Below are 21632 nucleotides of genomic sequence, written 5' to 3'. Positions count from 1 at the left end.
CTGCTGTGTAAAGATGGTCTGACTGGTCGCTGTTACTGGGAGGTGGAGAGGAGAGGAGAAGCTCACATAGCAGTGACTTACAGGGGTGGATTTAGATAGAGGAGACATGGGTAGTTGCTCGAGGCTGCCTGGGGTGCATGGACCAAAACACCCCCCCCCCCCCCCCCCCCTCCCCCCCCCCAAAAAAAAAAAAATAAATAAATAAATAAATAAATAAAACATGATAGGTTTGTATCTGTCTTCGGCATGTCATGATATAATGCCTTTGTGCGGCATGTCATGATATAATGCCTTTGTGCGGCAAGTCATGATATAATGCCACTGTGTGGGTCAGTGAACCTTATCGGAGTTTGCTCCATAGTTTACAGACTAAATGTCTCTTTTTTTCTGGGAAATGTGTGACATAATTGAGAATAATATAAAACCAGCCTGCTCACCACCCAGGTTTTGACTCTTGGTTGACACTGTTGGAGGATGGATGGGTAATATTGGTTTTTGATAACTTGATTCTTTATATGGTTGTTATATACTTTATAACAACCATATGATATACACTCACCGGCCACTTCATTAGAGACACCTGTGCAACGTAATACAATCCAATACAACAACTCTGCTATAAATTCTGCTCTTATGAAGTTTATACATTTTTAGTTTTTGTTAACTTTGTCAGAAAAGGTGGTAATTCTACTTTATGTTTATAACTGAAGTCGTACTAAGTGGTGGTGGCGTACTGGGGTGCATTATCTTAAAAAGTGTTCCTAATATTTTGCCCTTTATGTATGTTAATGGAGTAGACAAAATAGTAGGAACACCAGTCAATATAATGCACCCTAATACGCCACCATCACGGTGTATTGGATTGAAATAGATTGCACAGGTGTACCTAATAAAAAAGGTTGTTGAGTGTATATACTATCTACTATAAGATATTTATAGCCTATATTTATTTGTATTTATAGGTCAAGATGCTGCACTTTGTATATTGATGTCCAGGTGTGATGGAGGTGTACTCCTACACTGCCTTTAAGCCATGACACAGTGTCATAAACAGCTGTATAGCTATATGTAATGCAATAAAACTACCTTGAAATTAACGCTTTTTGAAGATGTAATTCTTTAGTCTGTGCTTGTGTTTAAGAATTATGTTTGAATTATGCAATCAAAACACAACAAAGTAGAAATACAACAATGTAAAAATACTCCATTACAATAAAAAGTTTCCTTAAGTAAAAGTAGAGTAAAATGTATTAAAGCAAAAGTTCCCATTATGCCAAATGGCTCCTTTAATAATTATTATTGTTAGCTGATGTGTTTGTAGTTGATAAAGGTAAAGTGTTTGACATATTAAGCTTAAACTCTAGTCTTAAAAAGTAATTTCTGTCTGCAGTTGAGTCTTATTTTGCAGTGCAGTGAGAAGATTTTAACCTGTTTGAATTTAAATAAACTTGCTTGAAAATGTTCTAGAAACAAAAACAACTAGAAATATGAAAGATTTTTTTGTATGATTCATTTCTTAAACCCTATAGTTTGATGAAGACATAGACAAACCTAGTTGAGCCATTTGCCTTCATATTCAATTTGCCAGACCATCATGTGAGCCTGTTTTAACAATACTTGTAACACATCAATAGAGAAATCAGGAATAAGGACTTAAATCACCTTTTTTTCTCAGGTTGATGATTCATGAAAGCACTTCTGATGATTAACTAATCAATTTATTTATTTATTAGTGCTTTTGTTTATTTGGAAATGCAGTTTGTGGGAAAAGAGTTCAGAAAATAAGTAGCTTATTATCCACCTTATTCCTGACTTAACAATGTGTGACGGCATGACAGCCATTGCGGTTAACTACTTTCCAGTCCATGCTCAAGAAAGAGGCAACGATGTGATGATCATTTTTAAAAATAATTATTGATTAATGTTATAATGTGTCCAATATGTACATTAAATAAATAGTATGAGTATGACTCTTCATTGATGAAGCTTTGGCCCCACAGTGGTGAAAAGTAAACTGTATGCTATCAGTTTAATGAAAGATTACATTACATATTCAACTGCTATAAATACTAATGTCATTTGTGTTATTGATCTTTCTAAACTTACTTGTATGGATTTATAGAGAAATAATCAAAATATCTACTGCCCTCCAGTGGTCCCATTGAGTCACTACAACAGTACATTTCACTGATATGTGTCCAACAGGAATCACACTTTTACCTTTACGTCTGACGTCACAGCGCCCCCTAGTGGCGCCGAGCAGCGTCACCTGGCTGTTAGTTGCCTTCAGGTGCCCTGTTAAAAGGGTGTTTTTTCTTGCCACTTTCACTAAATGCTTACTCATGTTGCGTCTCTTTAAAATTAAAACCTGAAGAGTACGGTTTAGACCTGCTCTATGTGTAAAGTGCCTTGAGATGACTTTGTTGTGATTAGGCGCAATAGAAAATAAAGATTGATTGGTTGATTGTTTGATTAATTGAAATAAATAAATAAACCAGTCGAAAATGTCACATGTACTCAATAAATAAATAACACATAATACATCTTGTTTAATCACAAATAATCTGTATTCATACTGTATGTATTAATCATGTTGATAACAACAATGTCGATATCGATGGTTGACTCCAGACAGCCCTTTCCAGGTGGGACAAGGTTGACAGGTTTACAAGGTTGACAGCTGGAAGTCGTCTGTAGCAGGTAGGTACCTAGCTACCCCACCAGTAGAAAGATGGGTGAATTGTAGGATCCGAGGTCCAGAAAAATTAGAGCACTATGATCATTTCTGCCTCTAAAATAACACAAATCAGTCAAAATTAAGCTCATTGCGTACATATAATACAGCTCGACGCCACAAAAGGGAATATTCAGAGCTGCGCCTGAAGGCAGCACAGCATAACGTTCTTCCGCGTGCTCCCGCGTGCTCCCGCCGAGATGGGATTCAAACGTCTGCTGTAGCCCCGCCTCTTCTCACAGCCCCGGAATTGGGACACAGCCTATAAATATGCCCGCCTCCATTTCCCTCACTACAGTCCTGCCTTCTGCACCAGACACTTCAACGTTGGCGAGAAGGAGAAAATAAACTTTCAATATGGTGAGTATGGATGGTGAACAAAGATTTTAAAAAATGCTCATTTGTTTAGTTTTAATATTGGACGGCAAAAAGAAAAAGGCAGTTTGTTACTACTGTGAGTAAAAGTGCGTCGTGTTAAATAGTAAATGCGCATGTGTCATTAATCTTTTAACTGACGCAGTATATATGAAGAGCTCTTTTCCAAAACGCGATAAACATCAAAAAAAATTTTTTAAATGAGTTCGTCATGCCATTTTGCGGTGTATTGAACTTATTCACTTTTCCGTCAACGTTTCATGCCAAAGCCCTACATTTCCTGGTTTAAAATGTACTGCAAGATGCAGTTCCACTCCCAACCGCGACAAGCGCCACACCTATTTTTAGCCGCAATGTGTTTGTTAATCTCTCTTCAAAATGGGTGATTTTAAAAGTATTAATTTTGATGGTGTGGATGAGCCAGTCAGACGAACACGTGGGGATAGGAAAAGCCGACTAGATAAAGAAAACCACCCAAAAAAAGAGCTCGTTATTCCGGTGGCGCTTTAAAAACCTACCGTGTGATGTTTACACAAGGCAGCTGCGACCGGTTTCTGTCGGGCCGAGTCATCGGATGACCTGGTGATGAATTTCAACAAGTTTTATGAAAGATCAAACAAGGTTGATCAGGACCGGGCCTTATAAAATCCGTTTTATTTTTTTCCCAAATTCCGTTTTAATTAACTTACATTTATTGAGGTGACACAACAACACATTTCCTCATTACCGTACCATATAACATGCATCAAAAACAAGCAGCAAGTAATTACATTTTAGTTGACTTGTCATAAAACAACAACCAAACACTTTAAACGTATTCAAAAGTAACTTAAACAAGTTATTTAAGCTGTAGGACCAGTTAGTCCTCGTGAGCCACTCTTTTAGGGATGGGCTCAGCGTGTGGAGGGGGCTTGTTGTGCCACCCAGATTATCGTCCCTCCGTGCAGTTTTCCCCAGACATACGGTCATCTTCCACACAAACATTTCAGTCAAATTATGTCAAATTCCGCGATGTTCCGCGTTAAAAATAAATTCCGTTTTAATAGGCCGATTCCGTGATTGCGGAAATCATAAGGCCCAAAAGCCATACTTCAACTCATGGACATTACGCCAGCAAAAAAGGCAGCGTCCCAAAGTTCAGGATGAAAAGATCGCAACCTATCAGTGAGATACGGTCACCCTGAGAAGGTGCCTGTTTGCAAGTCGACCTTCATCGAAGTGTTAGGTGAGTACAATTTTCATTTCAGTATTTACTAGTTTAATGCTGTTTTGTAGGTTTCTCCCTTGTGACAAATATCTTTTGCTGTAAACAAGCATGCTAACGTGACATGCTAGTACTCTCTTCTGGAGAGATAGAGAGTGAGATGTGTGTGAAAGGTGATTATGTTAAGATAACTTTCTTGTAATCTCCAATATGTGGCTCTCAGGGATTTAAAAAAAAAAAAAAAAAATTGAGAAAAAATGTCCCTCCCCTGCTATGGGGGAGGGGGCTAATAGCAAGTTAGCTCGGTGTAATGGTGTTTATTTCATACTGCCTCCCAATCAATATATATGACAATGTAAATGATTTACTTTCACAGGCATAGGCAAAGATCGTGTCTCTCGGATTGCTCAATATTATGCTAAGACTGCTGAGTCACGGCCAGAGAGAAGGGGTGGTGCACGGCAAAGTGAGGAGAACAGGAAAAGACAACTCATTGTCGACCACATTCAGTCCTTCACCTGCAGGGCCAGCCATCATGGTCGGAGAGGAGCACCAGGCCGCAAGTATCTCCCCCAGTGACTTGGAGCATGGAACATGGTGTCCATGCTCATTAAACTGGGGAGAGGAAGTCCAACAGGATGTTCCTGTGGCAGAACCCTGGGCGAAACGTTTCACTGAAACAGATCCTTAATGGACAACCGACATGTTTCCTGTAAGTCATAGTATTTTTTTGTGGCACTTTTTATCAAGTGCCTGAAAACTAGATGATTTAACCTTACTGTGTCCAACAGATGAGTGACCTTATCAAATGTTGACTTCATCATTGATGTGATGGTGCCAGAGGTATGTTCAGTTTCTGTAGAGCAAAGAAGGCACTTTTAGTCTCCAGTGATGTCATTATTTAGGTCATACTGTTTACTTAATCGCCCATAAATACAAATAAATCTGTTAACATTTATATAGCTGTCAATGTGTCTGTATTGTAATGGATACCTTTTGGGTTTTTTTTTTTTTCTAAATAGTTCAAGGGATATCCGAAGTTCCATGGCAAAAAATTCCTTGGAAAGATGATTGATTTATAGGTGGATGTGTGTCATAGGGGGGAGTGAGACAAAAAATGCAGTATTACAGTGAAACAAAGAATACGTATCTTGTTTTTGTGCATATGTACATACAGTATGTGTGTGGATATGCTTTTATATGTGCTTACTTACGTATTCGGTTTTCTTTACTCATCTCATTATTCTCCAATTGAACCTGTTTACCTTTCTATGTATAACTTGGCTTGTTAAAGATGCAAGGGGAGGGCTAAGATAAGGTTCTATGCACCTGTATGTTTTACAATCCTGTCATAATTTTGTATGTTGTATAAAAATATGTTTGAGAAAAAAAGACTATGATCTCTGACATTTAATCTGCTAACAGTGCTGCCAACACGACACGAGAAAGGAAGTATATTAAAAAACTTTTAAAATCACCTCCTGTAGCATTCATTGACTGACCCACTGCCTGTGCCATGGAGCAGCTGGTCATGACCAGTATCTTTTGTGCCAGACCACTGATTTGGCTACAACTCCTGCTGGAGATTATTTTGCTTGATAAATGAGTTAAATAATTTAAGTTGATTACAAAAGCAACTAATTGTTTTTAACTCAACTTTATTAATAATAGCAAGTGAGAAGAAACATTTTGATTTGATCAGAAATCCTCAGTAGTTGTAAAAACTCTACAGATGAGTTGACACATTAATCACGTTAACTGACAATTAAGAATAAATCTAGAACATGATGAGAAAGGCATCACTGCTCATCCTTCAGTACACGTTTAAAATCTGCATGGTGTTTCTAGATGATAACTGATCTTTCTTTCTCTGCAGCGTGAGTGTATTTCCATCCATGTCGGCCAAGCCGGAGTCCAGATGGGCAATGCCTGCTGGGAGCTGTACTGCCTGGAGCATGGTATCCAGCCGGACGGTCAGATGCCCAGTGACAAGACCATCGGAGGTGGATCGGACTCCTTCAACACCTTCTTCATTGAGACTGGAGCTGGCAAGCATGTTCCCAGAGCCGTCTTTGTGGACTTGGAGCCAACTGTCATCGGTAAGAACTGATACTTGAGCCAAGAAATGTTTAGGAATGCAAATCTTTTCATTATTGATTAATCTGAACTGTATTATCTCATTGCTTCTCAGATGAAGTGCGTACAGGAACCTACCGTCAGCTCTTCCACCCTGAGCAGCTGATCACCGGAAAGGAAGATGCTGCCAACAACTACGCCAGAGGTCACTACACAGTCGGCAAGGAGATCATCGACCTGGTTCTTGACAGGACCCGTAAACTGGTGAGCTCAAATTCTCAAAACAAGTCAGACTTCCATTTTGGATCTGCATCATTTTAACTCAGGGTAATATGACACATAACTCCCTTTTCCTCAATCTTTCAGGCTGACCAGTGCACAGGGCTCCAGGGTTTCCTCATCTTCCACTCCTTCGGAGGAGGTACCGGCTCCGGCTTCACCTCCCTGCTGATGGAGCGTCTCTCTGTCGACTACGGCAAGAAGTCCAAGCTACAGTTTGCAGTTTACCCAGCTCCCCAGGTGTCCACAGCAGTGGTGGAGCCCTACAACTCCATCTTGACCACCCACACCACTCTAGAGCACGCTGACTGCGCCTTCATGGTTGACAACGAGGCCATCTACGACATCTGCCGCAGGAACCTGGACATCGAGCGTCCCAGCTACACCAACCTGAACAGGCTGATTGGACAGATCGTCTCCTCCGTCACCGCCTCACTTCGCTTCGACGGCGCCTTGAATGTGGACCTGACAGAGTTCCAGACCAACTTGGTGCCCTACCCTCGTATCCACTTCCCTCTGGCCACCTACGCCCCCGTCATCTCAGCAGAGAAGGCTTATCATGAGCAGTTGTCTGTCGCTGACATCACAAACGCCTGCTTCGAGCCCGCCAACCAGATGGTGAAGTGCGACCCCCGTCACGGCAAGTACATGGCTTGCTGCCTGCTGTACCGTGGTGATGTGGTGCCCAAAGACGTCAACTCTGCCATCACGACCATCAAAACAAAGCGCACCATCCAGTTTGTGGACTGGTGTCCCACAGGTTTCAAGGTTGGCATCAACTACCAGCCTCCCACTGTGGTTCCTGGAGGAGACCTGGCCAAGGTACAGAGGGCTGTGTGCATGCTGAGCAACACCACCGCCATCGCTGAGGCCTGGGCTCGTCTCGACCACAAGTTTGACCTGATGTACGCCAAGAGGGCCTTCGTCCACTGGTATGTAGGAGAGGGCATGGAGGAGGGAGAGTTCTCTGAGGCCAGAGAGGACATGGCTGCCCTGGAGAAGGATTATGAAGAGGTTGGCACCGACAGCCTTGGAGATGAGGAGGATGAAGGCGAGGAGTATTAAGAAGGAAAGCAACATCCGCAGCTCACCAGGGCTTTATTTCAGTCCGCTGCTGTCGAAAAAAGAAAACCAAGAGGTTTTCAGTTCTCCGTAATGTTGGACTCATTCCTTTTTGTTATTTAAAAAATTAATAAAAATCTGCACATTCAGAGTTCAGTGCCTCTCATGCAAACCTAATAAAAGAACATGAAGTCAGTTTGTTGTCTTGTGTCTTATATTGAATCAAACTCTTTAAATCAGGGTTTCTGCGGGGTCTTAAAAAGTGTTAAAGTCTAAAATTTAATCTCAATTTTAGGCCTTAAAAAAAGTCTTAAATACGTCCATATGTTGCATACTAGGTCTTAAGTTACATTTAGTAAGGTCTTACATATGTACATCCATTTAATATTTTTTCTAAAAGTACACACATGAAATAACAGTAAAATGTATTTTAAAGTATCAAAAGTAAAAGTATTATGCTGAATGATCCCTTTTTAATTGTGTTATAATTATTATTCTTAGCTGATGTTTTGGTAGTTGAAGTGTTGGACATATTTACCTGCATGAACTTCAGTCTTAAATTAATTTCTGTCAGCAATTGGATCAAATAAACTAATCTTTAGTTCCACAATGGGGAAATTTGCAGTATAACAGCAGCAAGTGGACAGTAAAATAGAAGAGCATCAATAAGTATGAATAATAGATATATATATATATATATATATATATAATACAAATTATTTACAGCAGTAATACTGGCATTGAGTGGTAATATACCAGAGATTATATTGTTGCACAGATTAAAGTGAAACATGTTGCTCAGTTGAATTGAAATTGGTATTGTGCATGAAATACTAATATTGCTCAGCATTGGACATTAAAAGTGCAGAAAAGAGAGAAATTAAAGAACACATTATTCCGTGGACCACCTGAAGGCAACAAACATGCAGGTGATGCTACTCGTCGCCACCAGGGGGCGCTGTGACGTCAGACGTAAAGGTAACTGAGGGAGGGGATGATGATGTCAGTGAGGAGCTGTGTTGTGTTGTGACAGGAGAAACATCTCAGAGAAAGACCGGAAGTTCAACTGCCATGAAACACTGCTCAGGACCCGAAACTGCTTCAATTCATTCATTATAAAATCAGTTAAGAGCAGAGCGCGAGACACCACCTGTTAGAGCCATACTGGGAAAACATCCTTGTATTTCTTCTTCATGCGTCTTGCAGGTTTGTTTTTTGCTTTTGTTTGCAGAGAACAACGTTTAAAAGTAAGTTAAGTCTTGAAAATGCTTCTAAATAGAATTATATTAGATTATAATTAGCTGCTGTAATCATATTATATCAGATCTGTAGTAATGTTACTGTCAGTAGTATTATTTGCTGACTTCACTTCAACATTTTACCAATTACATCAACTTGCTTTTTTCATAACAAATAAACAAATGTAAACATAAGCCAAATGTATCCACAATTCATAAAAACTAACTACTCACTTGCTTTGTCCAACCAGCAGCACAAACTTGATAATATTCAGTTTAATATCATATTAGACTAAAAAAACATGCATATATTATCATTGGAGAAGCAGAAACTGTTTAATATGGAGTATTTTTGTTTAATAAAAGATGATAAAATACTTGCTGAAGGTTAATCTTAAGGACAAAAAGTCTGAACTCAATAGCAGTTCATTGTAATTAAGCCTCTTGATGTATTATGAATGTATTTGTAATATAATTATGAGTTTTTATGTCTTGTGAAGAGAAGCTAATCTTTAGTTAAACACTGAGAAACCATCAATACAACAACTATTATCATGATCATCTTCCTATCTGTCCCGCCTCCTCTACAGGTGGAGCTTATTCCAGTAAACACCTCACCTGTGGTAAACACCTTTCTGACAGACGTCAAGAGTCTTCAGTTTGGACTGTTCACTGTAAGTTTTCTTCGTTTCATACTTTAACTTTCTCTTTAGTAACTGATGGATAACAGACACTTTTAAAATGTTATTTATTGGCGTCAAATTTACTGAATAGTGTGTGTCAGTGAGTGTAATTCCTCCTTCATGTATACACACTATATTGATCCTATAAAGTGTGATTCCTGTTGAACACATACCAGTGTAATGTAAATACTCTCATTATTTCTCTATGATTCCATATCGGTAAGTTTAGAAACATCAATATCACTGTTAAGCAGTTGAATATGTCTCTCATTAAACTGAAAGAATGCAATCAATGAAAAGTCATACTATTTATTTAATGCACATATTAGATACCTTTTAACCTTTGTGTCGTCCTCCCGGGTCAAATTGACCCCGTCTGTTTTGACTGTTCCTTCTTTCCTCCCTATCTTCCTTCCGTCTCTGTCCTTCCTCCCTTATTCTCTCTTTCTTTCCTTCCTCTCTCTTTCCTCCCTACCTTCTTTCCTTCCTCCATCCCCCTTCCTCCCTCGCTCCTTCCTTTGCTTCCTCCCTCCTTCCTTTCCTTCCTCCATCCCCCTTCCTCCCTCCCTCCTTCCTTGCCTTCTTCCCTTCCTCCCTTACTTCCTCCCTTCTTTCTTTCCTTCCTCCATCCTTCTCTCTTTCTTTCCTCCCCCCTACCTTCGTCCCTTCCTTCTCTCCTCTGTCCTTCTTTCCTTCCTTCCTCCCTTCCTCTTTTCCTTTCTCCCTCCCTCCCTCGTTCCTTCTTTACTCCCTCCCTCCTACCTTCCTTCCTTTCCTTCCTTCCTCCCTTCCATCCTTCCTTCCATCCTTCCATCCTTCCATCTTTCCTTCCTTCCTTGACTTGAGGACAACAGGAGGGTTAAATGTACTGATTATTTATCCATGATTGATCTTAAAGATGATCATCAGCACATTTAAAAGTGATGGTCCAGTGAACATATCGAAGACAAATAGGGTGTAAATAAGTCAAGTGTGATAATATCAAAGCTAAAAGATGTTTTACAGTCGATTAATTGATCTGATTATATTAATTTAATGTTCGTCAGTGTGACTCTGTGGGCAGCTTTCAAACATTCAAACAGCAGCTGAGTGTTTTCGTTCTCATGAGGAAGCATCTCATGTTTTTAATATAATCTTTACCGTAACTGAAACGTTGTCCAACCAGTCTGACTGCATACTAAACACACACACACACACACACACACACACACACACACACACACACACACACACACACACACACACACACACACACACACGCACACACACACACACACACAAACACAGATGAAGAATGAGGATGAGTTTTCCTAAATGTTGACTCCTCTACAGGTGAAGCAGGAAACAGTCCACCTGTGGAAAACACCTTTCTGACAGACATCAAGAGTCTTTGTCTTTGTCTTCAGCCGTTTGGACTGTTAACTGTAAGTTTGCTTTGTTTAATACTTTAACTTTTTCTTTGGTAACTTCAGGGTTTGTTTCTTTCTGTCAGATGTTTGTTCCATGTTTATAATTACATGTTCTTTTCCATGTATATAATTTACAGGATCCTTCCATTCGGAGTTAATTAGGTCATTATATTTTAACCAGTTCCTTGAAATATGTTTCATGATTACTACCCTTATTAAAAGGAACAAGTGAGAATGTTTCCTCTTGATTTCCTCTGGTATTTTTCAAAGTAGTTGGAATAGTTGTTTTTTATTTAGAGAAATAACAATATGACCGAAATATATGACTGTAGTTTGTCATATGTTCACTGCTATCTCTCCAATATCTTGGAGTCAAATTTTATTTATACTTTGAATTTGGATTGTCTTAAAATATTGAATTATAATCTTCTATGTAAACTCCCTCAAATAGTTATAGAGTTACTTTGCCGCTCTTCTCTTCACCGCAGCTTCAAGACGCCATCTAGTGGACGGATAGTAGAAGTACAGCAGCTGATGGCCTAACACTGCTGTCTGACTGCATTCACACTGATATATAACAGAAAATAACAGCCAATCACAGGAGGAGGAGCTGATATTTAGGATCTGACATAGGAGATGGTGTAAAGGATGATCTGTGTTTCCTCTCCAGATGAAGGTAGAAAGTGTGTGTGACTGATGTGGATGTGACTTCAGCAGCATGGACCAGAGTGAGGACAGAGAGGAGGGAGTCCCTCCCTCTAAAAGCTCTCTGTGTGAGGAACATGACAGCCAGACTGAAACTCAGAGGTGAGATGAGGATCTCTAACTATCCATCACTGTTCTCCATTATCATTATTCACACTCAAAGCTCTGTGTGTGTTGTTTAGAAGAACAAGGAGGCAGCAGAGACCAGACTCTCCTGGACCTGAACCCAGTTGTGTGTCCTTCAAGAGCAACAACTCAAAGGGCGCTGTTATTGATTTAAAACAGAGACATTCATCTGACAAAATGTGAGTTTTTGGTATTGGGTTATGTTAAAGTGTTTCTTTAATCAATTAGTTTCTTATCCAGAGAGAATCTTACTGAATATATGAGCTCAAATAACCTCATCAGTGCTGGTTTTCTTCCAGGATCCATCAGAGACCAGACTCCCCTGGACCTGAACCCAGCTGTGTGTCCCTCAAGAGCAACAACTCAAAGGGCGCTGTTATTGATTTAAAACAGAGACATTCATCTGACAACATGTGAGTTCTTGGTAATGTTAAAGTAATAATAATATAATAATAATAATAATAATAATAACTTTATTCATATACCACCTTTTATTAAACTTTATTTTAAAGTACAAAGTTTTTAAGTGTTATAAAGGAGAACGTAACATACAAACCAAAAATTGCAGAACAATCAGGTCACCAAGGGGGATAAAGTATGGTGTATCAGAAAGAAAAGAAACAAACAATAATATTTCTCTGTGTAGCACAGGGTTACAGTAATCCATGGGTGAGGGGTGAAGAGTGTTGGGGGTAAAGGGGTGCTGGCATAAGCCAACCGGCCCTGGGTGGGAGTCTCTCCAATGTAAGTCCATCAAGTCTAGATAGGGAGTGTGGAAGGTGTCTTGTCAGACATATCCATAGGGCACAAACAAGTCAGAAGCAGGAAATGATAAAAAAAAGTTCATGAGCAGTGATATCAGAAAGGGAATTTCTAGAGTAGCTTACTGTCAGTCTTACAACATTAATTGACATTAAACATCGGTCACTCATATACCACCTTTTAAAAACAAAGTTTAGAAAGTGCTTTGACAGACAAAGCGAAAGCAGTACAATACAAAGCAAGACACACAACACCGAGAGCAGTAACCAGACTGACAGTGACCAGATGAAGGTAGAGGACAATGAAATACAGTGTTTCTTTAATCAATTAGGTTGAGAATCTTATCATATATGTGAGCTCAAATAACTTCATCAGTGCTGTTTTTCTTCCAGGATCCATCAGAGACCAGACTCCCCTGGACCTGAACCCAGTTGTTTGTCCTTCAAGAGCAACAACTCAAAGGGCGCTGTTATTGATTTAAAACAGAGACATTCATCTAATGAAATGTAAGTTGTTTTCAGTAGTAAAATCAGGACTATACGAGCTTAAGTCTAAAACAGGTTAAATAGTTGTTGGTTGAATCATTTGAGACATTTTTTTGTTGATATTTCAAATATAAAGAAGACACAGAACTCAGAAGTAATCTTTGTTATTGAAATGTTTTAGCACACTTACCTCAGGGAGTCTTTGGACGTTTCACTTCCAGCAGTGAACTGAATTTACATATAGATGACTTTTGTTCTCATATTGTTGTCGGTGTAGAGGACTGCTTGACCCAGCATCAGCACCGTAGCTGCAGTTTGAAACGTTCATTATGTTTCACCGATTCATGAATCAAGAAAGCTGCTTAAAGTTATTGTCCATAAAGGTTCATTCTCTGAGCAGTAGCAGTGTATTTCAGCATTATGCAGTGAGGGAGTGAGAGCTTCATGGAGGGTTGGTGAGAGATGTTGGAACTAAACCAAACTGACTGAGCTGAAAGCTACAAACAGACAGAGCTGTTGATTTCTGTGTGGACAGACATAATGTGAGCTCATTCTTCATGATTCCTCCACAGATTGGACCAGGAGAGCTCAGAGGTTCCCAGTGGTCAGTCTGCCCAGCAGCATCAAACACACCTGGACTCCATATTTATGGTCTGTACATGTACAACAACTACTTTTACATCTGTTCACAATCATCTCCATGCTGCACTTTGTAGACCAGTGGATTGTCAGTCTGTCCAACATGGATCTGATGTTTGCTTCATGATTTTAGTTTGATTGTCATTCATATATTATTGTGTTCCAGCTGCTGGAGGAGAACATTGTCACTTTTGTGAAGAACGAGCTGAAGAACATGCAGAAGGTTCTGAGTCCAGATTACACAGAATGCTCAGAGAGTCAGAGGGAAGATGAGGAGGTGTTGGACGGTGAGGAGAAAGAGCAGAGGAGGAGCAGCAGAGATGCATTTCTGAAGATCACACTGCACTTCCTGAGGAGAATGAAGCAGGATGAGCTGGCTGACTGTCTGGAGATCAGTAAGAAGATATCTATAAAGAATTCAAATTATGGATAAAAGAGCCATGTGGAGGAAAATATGTTAATATATACATTCTTTAGGGGAATTAAACTATCATATTTCATTTATTAATCAATTATTGATCTAATTTCTAATGTGTTAATTCAGGAACTCGTGCTGACAGGTGTCAGCGTAAATTTAAGTCTAACCAGCAGCAGAAGTTCCAGTGTCTGTTTGAGGGGATCACTAAAGCAGGAAACCCAACCCTTTTGAATCAGATCTACACACCGCTCTACATCACAGAGGGAGGGACTGCAGAGGTCAATGATCAACATGAGATCAGACAGATTGAAACAGCATCCAGGAAACCAGTCAGACCAGAAACTCCAATCAGACATGAAGACATTTTCAAAGCCCCACCTGGAAGAGATGAACCAATCAGAACAGTGATGACAAAGGGAGTGGCTGGCATTGGGAAAACAGTCTTAACACAGAAGTTCACTCTGGACTGGGCTGAAGACAAAGCCAACCAGGACATACACTTCACATTTCCATTCACTTTCAGAGAGCTGAATGTGCTGAAAGGGAAAAGGTACAGCTTGGTGGAACTTGTTCATCACTTTTTTCCTGAAACCAAAGAAGCAGGAATCTGCAGGTTTGAAGAGTTCCAGGTTGTGTTGATCTTTGACGGTCTGGATGAGTGTCGACTTCCTCTGGACTTCCACAACAATGAGATCCTGACTGATGTTACAGAGTCCACCTCAGTGGATGTGCTGCTGACAAACCTCATCAGGGGGAAACTGCTTCCCTCTGCTCGCCTCTGGATAACCACACGACCTGCAGCAGCCAATCAGATCCCTCCTGAGTGTGTTGGCATGGTGACAGAGGTCAGAGGGTTCACTGACCCACAGAAGGAGAAGTACTTCAGGAAGGGGTTTAGAGATAAGAGGCAGGCCAGCACCATCATCTCCCACATCAAGACATCAAGAAGCCTCCACATCATGTGCCACATCCCAGTCTTCTGCTGGGTCACTGCTACAGTTCTGGAGGATATGTTGAGAAGCAGAGAGGGAGGAAAGCTGCCCAAGACCCTGACTCAGATGTACATCCACTTCCTGGTGGTTCAGTCCAAACTGAAGAACATCAAGTATGATGGAGGAGCTGAGACAGATCCACACTGGAGTCCAGAGAACAGGAAGATGATTGAGTCTCTGGGAAAACTGGCTTTTGAGCAGCTGCAGAAAGGCAACCTGATCTTCTATGAATCAGACCTGACAGAGTGTGGCATCGATATCAGAGCAGCCTCAGTGTACTCAGGAGTGTTCACACAGGTCTTTAAAGAGGAGAGAGGTCTGTACCGGGACAAGGTGTTCTGCTTCGTCCATCTGAGTGTTCAGGAGTTCCTGGCTGCTCTTCATGTCCATCTGACATTCATCAACTCTGGAGTCAATCTGTTGGCAGAAGAACAAACAACCTCCCAGAAGTCTGTAAGTAAAGCCGAATCTTCAGAGACACGTTTCTACCAGAGTGCTGTGAACGAGGCCTTAAAGAGTCGAAATGGACACTTGGACTTGTTCCTCCGCTTCCTCCTGGGTTTTTCACTGAAGACCAATCAGAATCTCCTACGAGGCCTTCTGACACAGACAGGAAGAAGCTCAAAGACCAATGAGGACACAGTTGAGTACATCAATAAGAAGATCAGTAAGAATCTGTCTGCAGAGAGAAGCATCAATCTGTTCCACTGTCTGAATGAACTGAATGATCGTTCTTTGGAGGACGAGATCCAACAGTATCTGAAATCAGGAAGTCTGTCCACAGATGGACTGTCTCCTGCTCAGTGGTCAGCTCTGGTCTTCATCTTACTGTCATCAGAAAAACATCTGGACGTGTTTGACCTGAAGAAATACTCTGCTTCAGAGGAGGCTCTTCTGAGGCTGATGCCAGTGGTCAAAGCCTCCAAGAAAGCTCTGTAAGTATCCAGATAACTGACAAGAGTCAATTTGGTATAACATTATCTTTCCAAATGGAGGGAAATATTCAACAATTTATTGATATTTTCTCATTATTATTTCAGGCTGGGTGGCTGTAACCTCTCAAAGAGAAGCTGTGCAGCTCTGTCCTCAGTTCTCAGTTCCCAGTCCTCTAGTCTGAGAGAGCTGGACCTGAGTAACAACAACTTGCAGGATTCAGGAGTGAAGCAGCTTTCTGCTGGACTGGAGAGTCCATATTGTAAACTGAAAACTCTCAGGTCAGTATATCTGTTTATGCTGAAAACAGGACAATTTCAATTCAACTTTACATTGGGTGATATTGGAGAGTACAGACCGCTTGCATTACTTTCCTTTGGTACCCATCTCCAGCCCATAGATTTAACTTTCATGCATCTGCTGTTTGACCTCATATTACCAAGATTAACCTTCATGGAACTGTCTTTATAGCCTGTCAGGATGTCTGATCACAAAGGAAGGCTGTGCTTCTCTGGCCTCAGCTCTGAGCTCCAACCCCTCCCATCTGAGAGAGCTGGACCTGAGATACAATCATCCAGGAGACTCAGGAAAGAAGCTCCTATCTGTGGTTCTGGAGGATCCTAACTGTAGAATGGACACACTCAGGTATGGAGAGACTTGCTGTCAAACAGAAAAAAATATGGAAGATGCAGGCTTTTTGTTCTGTAACATCAGTAAAGCTACGGATGTCGTAGGCTTTTGATATTAGTTAAGAATTATGTTATGTTATTAATAGTTTAGACACACCACTTCATCATTAGAGTACAAACAAGAAAACAAGCCAGGACAAGCAATGTACGCATGATTCAAGAAATATGCTGTTCTACTGCCTGATTGTGTATATCCTCCTCCAGGGTGGACAATGGTGGAGTCTCCAGGCTGAAACCAGGTCTGCAGAAGTGTAAGTGTCTGTTGGATTTTGATTCATGAAAATGAAGCAAAATTAACAGTAATGAAGTAGAGTGCCACAATGATTTTAACACAGCAGATTCTTTCCACTGGGTAATATCTCTGGACTAACAGAACTGTCAGAATTCTGAATTAACCAGCTAGCTGCTCTATTAACACTGACTCTTCAATTTGATATCAAGAGAGAAATTTCAAGCTCACAAGTAAATCTACCTAATGACCTGGTTATATGTTGGGTCATCCTGGCCAAGGTGTAATTGTGTTAGAACAACACCACTGGCATGAAAAGTGATTTTATGATAATAAAAGTGTTGTATAATAGTTTAATTGATTAAATGAAGCCTTGAGGCAAAGGCTTTGATTAAAATATTTGTATTAATTATATTGGCTTGTCATGGTTTCAGATGCCTGTGAACTTGTAATGGACCCAAAAACATCACACAGAAACCTCTTCCTGTCTGACAACAACAGAAAAGTGACAGCAGTGAGACAGGAGGAGTCATATTCTGATCATCCAAAGAGATTCAACCACTGGAAACAGCTGCTGTGTAAAGATGGTCTGACTGGTCGCTGTTACTGGGAGGTGGAGAGGAGAGGAGAAGCTCACATAGCAGTGACATACAAAGGAATCAGAAAGAGGGGAGACAGTAAACTCGGTTTTCTTGGAGGGAATTCTCTTTCCTGGAGTCTGAAATGCTCTGATGATGGGTACTCTGCCATTCACAATAACAAAGAGACACCTTTACGTCCTCCCTACTCTCTGTCTAACAGACTTGCAGTGTATCTCGACTATCCTGCAGGCACTCTGTCTTTCTACGGATTCTCATCTGGCACACTGGTCCACCTCCACACCTTTTACGCCACATTCACTGAGCCTGTCTACCCTGCATTTGGGTTCAAGTCTGGTGATACGTTTGGGTATTTTGGTCCCTCAGTGTCTCTGTGTCAGCTGTGAGTGGCAGAGTCAACTCCTGTGTAGAGAAGCACATCATCTACAGCATGATTCCATAGTTATTGATTAAATGTTTTCTAATGTTTTAAGTACACTTACTTTAGATCATCAGGTTGGTACTGAGATGTGCCTGGAAGGATGTCAGGTGGGAATATTTTTTAACTCAGCAGACACCTCCAGGTGAAGGTGCAACACATTGTATAAATATGTTTAAATACTAATTCCTGTGATCTGATGTGATTTATAGGTTTGATAGAAGTGTAATCATATGCTGCCTTTAATCAGTGATGCAGTATCATAGACGGCTGTACGGTCTCTTATGTGATCTAATAAAATCTATCTTGAAATGAACCCTTTTTGAAGATGTCTTTTTTTTTGTCTGTGCCTGTGTTTGAAAAAGAAAAGAAAGAGAACAACAAGAAAGAAAGAAAGAACAATAACAGATTATTCCGTGGAGCACCTGAAGGCAACAAACATGCAGGTGACGCTACTCGTCGCCACCAGGGGGCGCTGTGACGTCAGACGTAAAGGTAACTGAGGGAGGGGATGATGATGATGATGTCAGTGAGGAGCTGTGTTGTGTTGTGACGGGAGAAACATCTCAGAGAAAGACAGAAGGAGGTTCAGCTGCCATGAAACACTGCTCAGGACCCGAAACTGCTTCAATTCATTCATTATAAAATCAGTTAAGAGCAGAGCGCGAGACACCACCTGTTAGAGCCACACTGGGAAAACATCCTTGTATTTCTTCTTCATGCGTCTTGCAGGTTTGTTTTTTGCTTTTGTTTGCAGAGAACAACGTTTAAAAGTAAGTTAAGTCTTGAAAATGCTTCTAAATAGAATTATATTAGATTATAATTAGCTGCTGTAATCATATCAGATCTTTAGTAATGTTACTGTCAGTAGTACATTTGCTGACTTCACTTCAACATTTTACCAATTACATCAACTTGTCTGTTTTTTAAGGAGGAACATTTGATTTTTTCATAACAAATAAACATATAAATGTAAAAATAAGCCAAATGTATCCACGATTTATAAAAACTAACTACACTAAATTGGTTTATACTGTGTTTGAATATTATTTTTTTATCTCCATTACAGCATTTAGATTCGACCTGCAACTAATAATTGTTTTCATTATCAATTCATCTTCCAATTACTTTGTCAAATAATACAAATTAATGATCTTTTGTGCTTTAAACTGTAAGAAAACAGTAAAGATTTGGTATATTTAAATAACTTGTTTTGTCCAACCAGCAGCCCAAACTTAAAAAAACATGCATATATTATCATTGGAGAAGCAGAAACCGTGTTATGTTGAGTATTGTTTCTTAATAAAAGTCTGAACTCAATAGTTGTTCATTGTAATTAAACCTCTTGTTGTATAATTAATGTATTTGTAATATAAATGTGAGGTTTTATGTCTTGTGTGAAATCATCCCTGCAGGTTTAACTGATGTTAATGGAGCCCACTGAGCCGGAGGCATCATGGACGTCTTGGACAACAGAGACGACCTGAGAAGACCGCAGTGGTGGAGGAGCTTGGGTCAGCAGAGGGAAAAGGATGAGGATGAGGAGCAGGATGAAGAGCAGCTGGTGGAGGTGCTTCTCCGAGGGAAAGCACCTTGGGGATTCACTCTGAGAGGAGGCACCGAGCACCGAGAGCCTCTGGTCATCACCAAGGTAACCGGACAATAGCATCAAAAACTGTCAAATACATTCATAATGTAGTTATTTGCTGCTTTGCTGAGATAGTTTCTGATTTAAACCAACATTTAAACCATGAACACGATCTTAATACTTCTTAAAAGTGTTGTTTTTGTTCTTAAACTCAGGTTTTGTATCAATGATCTGATTGATTACACTCAGGTACAGTTGCCTTTTAGATCAGATCTGAACCACCATTTCTGAATTAACCTGAAATTTTAAATCTAAATTGAGCATACTGAAATTAGGTTCCTTTAATATTAAGTACATGACTTTCTATGTTCCTTCTATCTTCATTTATGAGCCCTAAAATAAAAATATACTGGAAATTGCACAGCTTCAAAGTGACAGTTGTTTAGACCATGAAAATTAAGAAAGATGGTTTTCAAAGTCAGATAATTCAGTGTTTCGTAGTGATTACATATCAACATGTGGTATTCAGTTGCTGATATGATTCAGATTATCATGCTGCAAAGATGAAGCTAATATTTACTACTTTATTCATACAACAGTGAAGCAATGAGACTTTTTGTTGAGTTTTCGGACAATTGAGACTTGGAAACACCTTCGTCATCCTAACTGTGAGATCTGTGCTGCAACTTTTATTTTCAATTAGACTTTCGCTGCAAATTTCACAACCTTTCGGCGTCTGAAATATTGACCTGCTTCTTATGCTGCTCCAAGTCTCATCTAAATCACCACAGCTGTGTTAGAAATTACACTTCAGGTTCAAATTCTGGACTGTAATTAAAGTGTTGAGGTCAGGCCGATTGATACTGCAGCAAAACATCAATTCAAGAGTCAATAAATCTAAAACAAGACGCTTTAAAATGAACTCTGGTTTAATTAGAGTCCAGGTGTAAATGATTAGTTGATTAGTAGAGCCAAAGAAGATTAATTAGCACCTGTTTAAGTCATTTTTTAAGCAGTAATGCCAAAGATTTGATGGTTCTTGGTTCTTAAATGTGAGTATTAGCTGTTTTTCTTGCTCTTAAATGATAGTACATTGTATATGTGCAGCTTTTGGATTGTTCATTGGACAAAATAAGACATTCAATGATGCTACTTTGTGCTCTAGGCTGATAAAAAGTTGCCTTAACCCTGAGCAGTGTTAATAGCTCTCCCTGCAGAGCTCCTGATGATCTGCTGTTGATGCTTTCGTGCAGCACTCAGGTTACAGGCGGTGCAGGGTTACATTTTTAATCAGGGCACTCGGGTTTCGGGGCTCCACAGGTGCTCCTGCTTCATGTGGATGAAACAGTCATTTTAAAAGAAACATTCACCTTGAAAATATCTGAAGTAAGAGTCAGAAATTGGTGTTGCAGCTTCATTTCTATCACGTGGTGTTTTGACTTTTTACAAAGGAGATAAAACTGAAGTGTGTAGTGACTCTGGCGCCCCTTGTGGTTGTGAGGCGCATTACATAGCAAGAAAATACAACCTGGATGGATGAAAACATTTGGAGATTTTTCCTCTGTTTGATTTTTTTATTTTAGGACATCTCAGACACGGCTCAACTCTCAGTCTGAGTTTGACCATCAACCTCAGATCTACGTAGGCTCAGCGTTGCTTCAAGCTGAATACTGCTGTTAAAATTAGGCCGACAGCAAGTAAAAGCTATTATGTTAAAATGTCTTGCAAAGGAACATTTAGTGAGTGTGCTACTTCATTCATGCTGTGTACATTATTACAGTTAGGACGTTGCATACTAAATCTTACATTGCATGTTATATTGACAGGCTCAGACATGTCAATCAACTCATATTCCACTTTTTTGTCTTAATATTCTTTTATTAAGATTTTCTTTATAAATGCCACTGAGAGCGAAATGGATTTAGATTAATTTTGAGTGTGTGTGTGTTGCAGGTGGAGCAGGGCAGCGTGGCGTCGTCGGTCCGTCTC

The 21632-nt window shown here is 40.0% G+C and overlaps 2 protein-coding genes across 4 annotated transcripts in view; both read left to right on the top strand.

Moving 5' to 3' along the window:
• Positions 1–18050, top strand: part of LOC133976289 (NLR family CARD domain-containing protein 3-like) — a 31932-nt gene extending 13882 nt beyond the window's left edge. Inside the window, exons 1-11 of one of the 3 annotated variants that reach the window (XM_062414459.1) lie at positions 11779–11867; positions 11951–11997; positions 12208–12304; positions 13046–13159; positions 13711–13789; positions 13944–14172; positions 14322–16122; positions 16228–16401; positions 16592–16765; positions 17014–17060; positions 17473–18050. In XM_062414459.1, coding sequence (XP_062270443.1) covers positions 11779–11867; positions 11951–11997; positions 12208–12304; positions 13046–13159; positions 13711–13789; positions 13944–14172; positions 14322–16122; positions 16228–16401; positions 16592–16765; positions 17014–17060; positions 17473–18023 — 3402 coding nt within the window. In that variant the 3' untranslated portion in view covers positions 18024–18050. Of the gene's footprint in view, positions 1–11778; positions 11868–11950; positions 11998–12207; positions 12305–13045; positions 13160–13710; positions 13790–13943; positions 14173–14321; positions 16123–16227; positions 16402–16591; positions 16766–17013; positions 17061–17472 lie in introns of those variants that run through there. The other 2 variants (XM_062414458.1, XM_062414457.1) reach the window with 2 other exon arrangements.
• LOC133976302 (tubulin alpha chain-like) lies at positions 4606–7925 on the top strand. The gene is made up of 4 exons (XM_062414483.1): positions 4606–5025; positions 6190–6412; positions 6505–6653; positions 6756–7925. Exons 1-4 carry the CDS (start codon positions 5017–5019, stop codon positions 7731–7733), a joined length of 1359 nt encoding a protein of 452 aa, XP_062270467.1. The 5' UTR covers positions 4606–5016; the 3' UTR covers positions 7734–7925.
• Positions 18051–21632: the final 3582 nt, after the last annotated feature.

The sequence above is a fragment of the Scomber scombrus genome, chromosome 24, assembly GCF_963691925.1.
Source record: "Scomber scombrus chromosome 24, fScoSco1.1, whole genome shotgun sequence".
Lineage (NCBI taxonomy): Eukaryota > Metazoa > Chordata > Actinopteri > Scombriformes > Scombridae > Scomber > Scomber scombrus.
The sequence above is the reverse complement of the archived record's forward strand: the minus strand, read 5'-3'. Positions and strand labels throughout refer to the sequence as shown.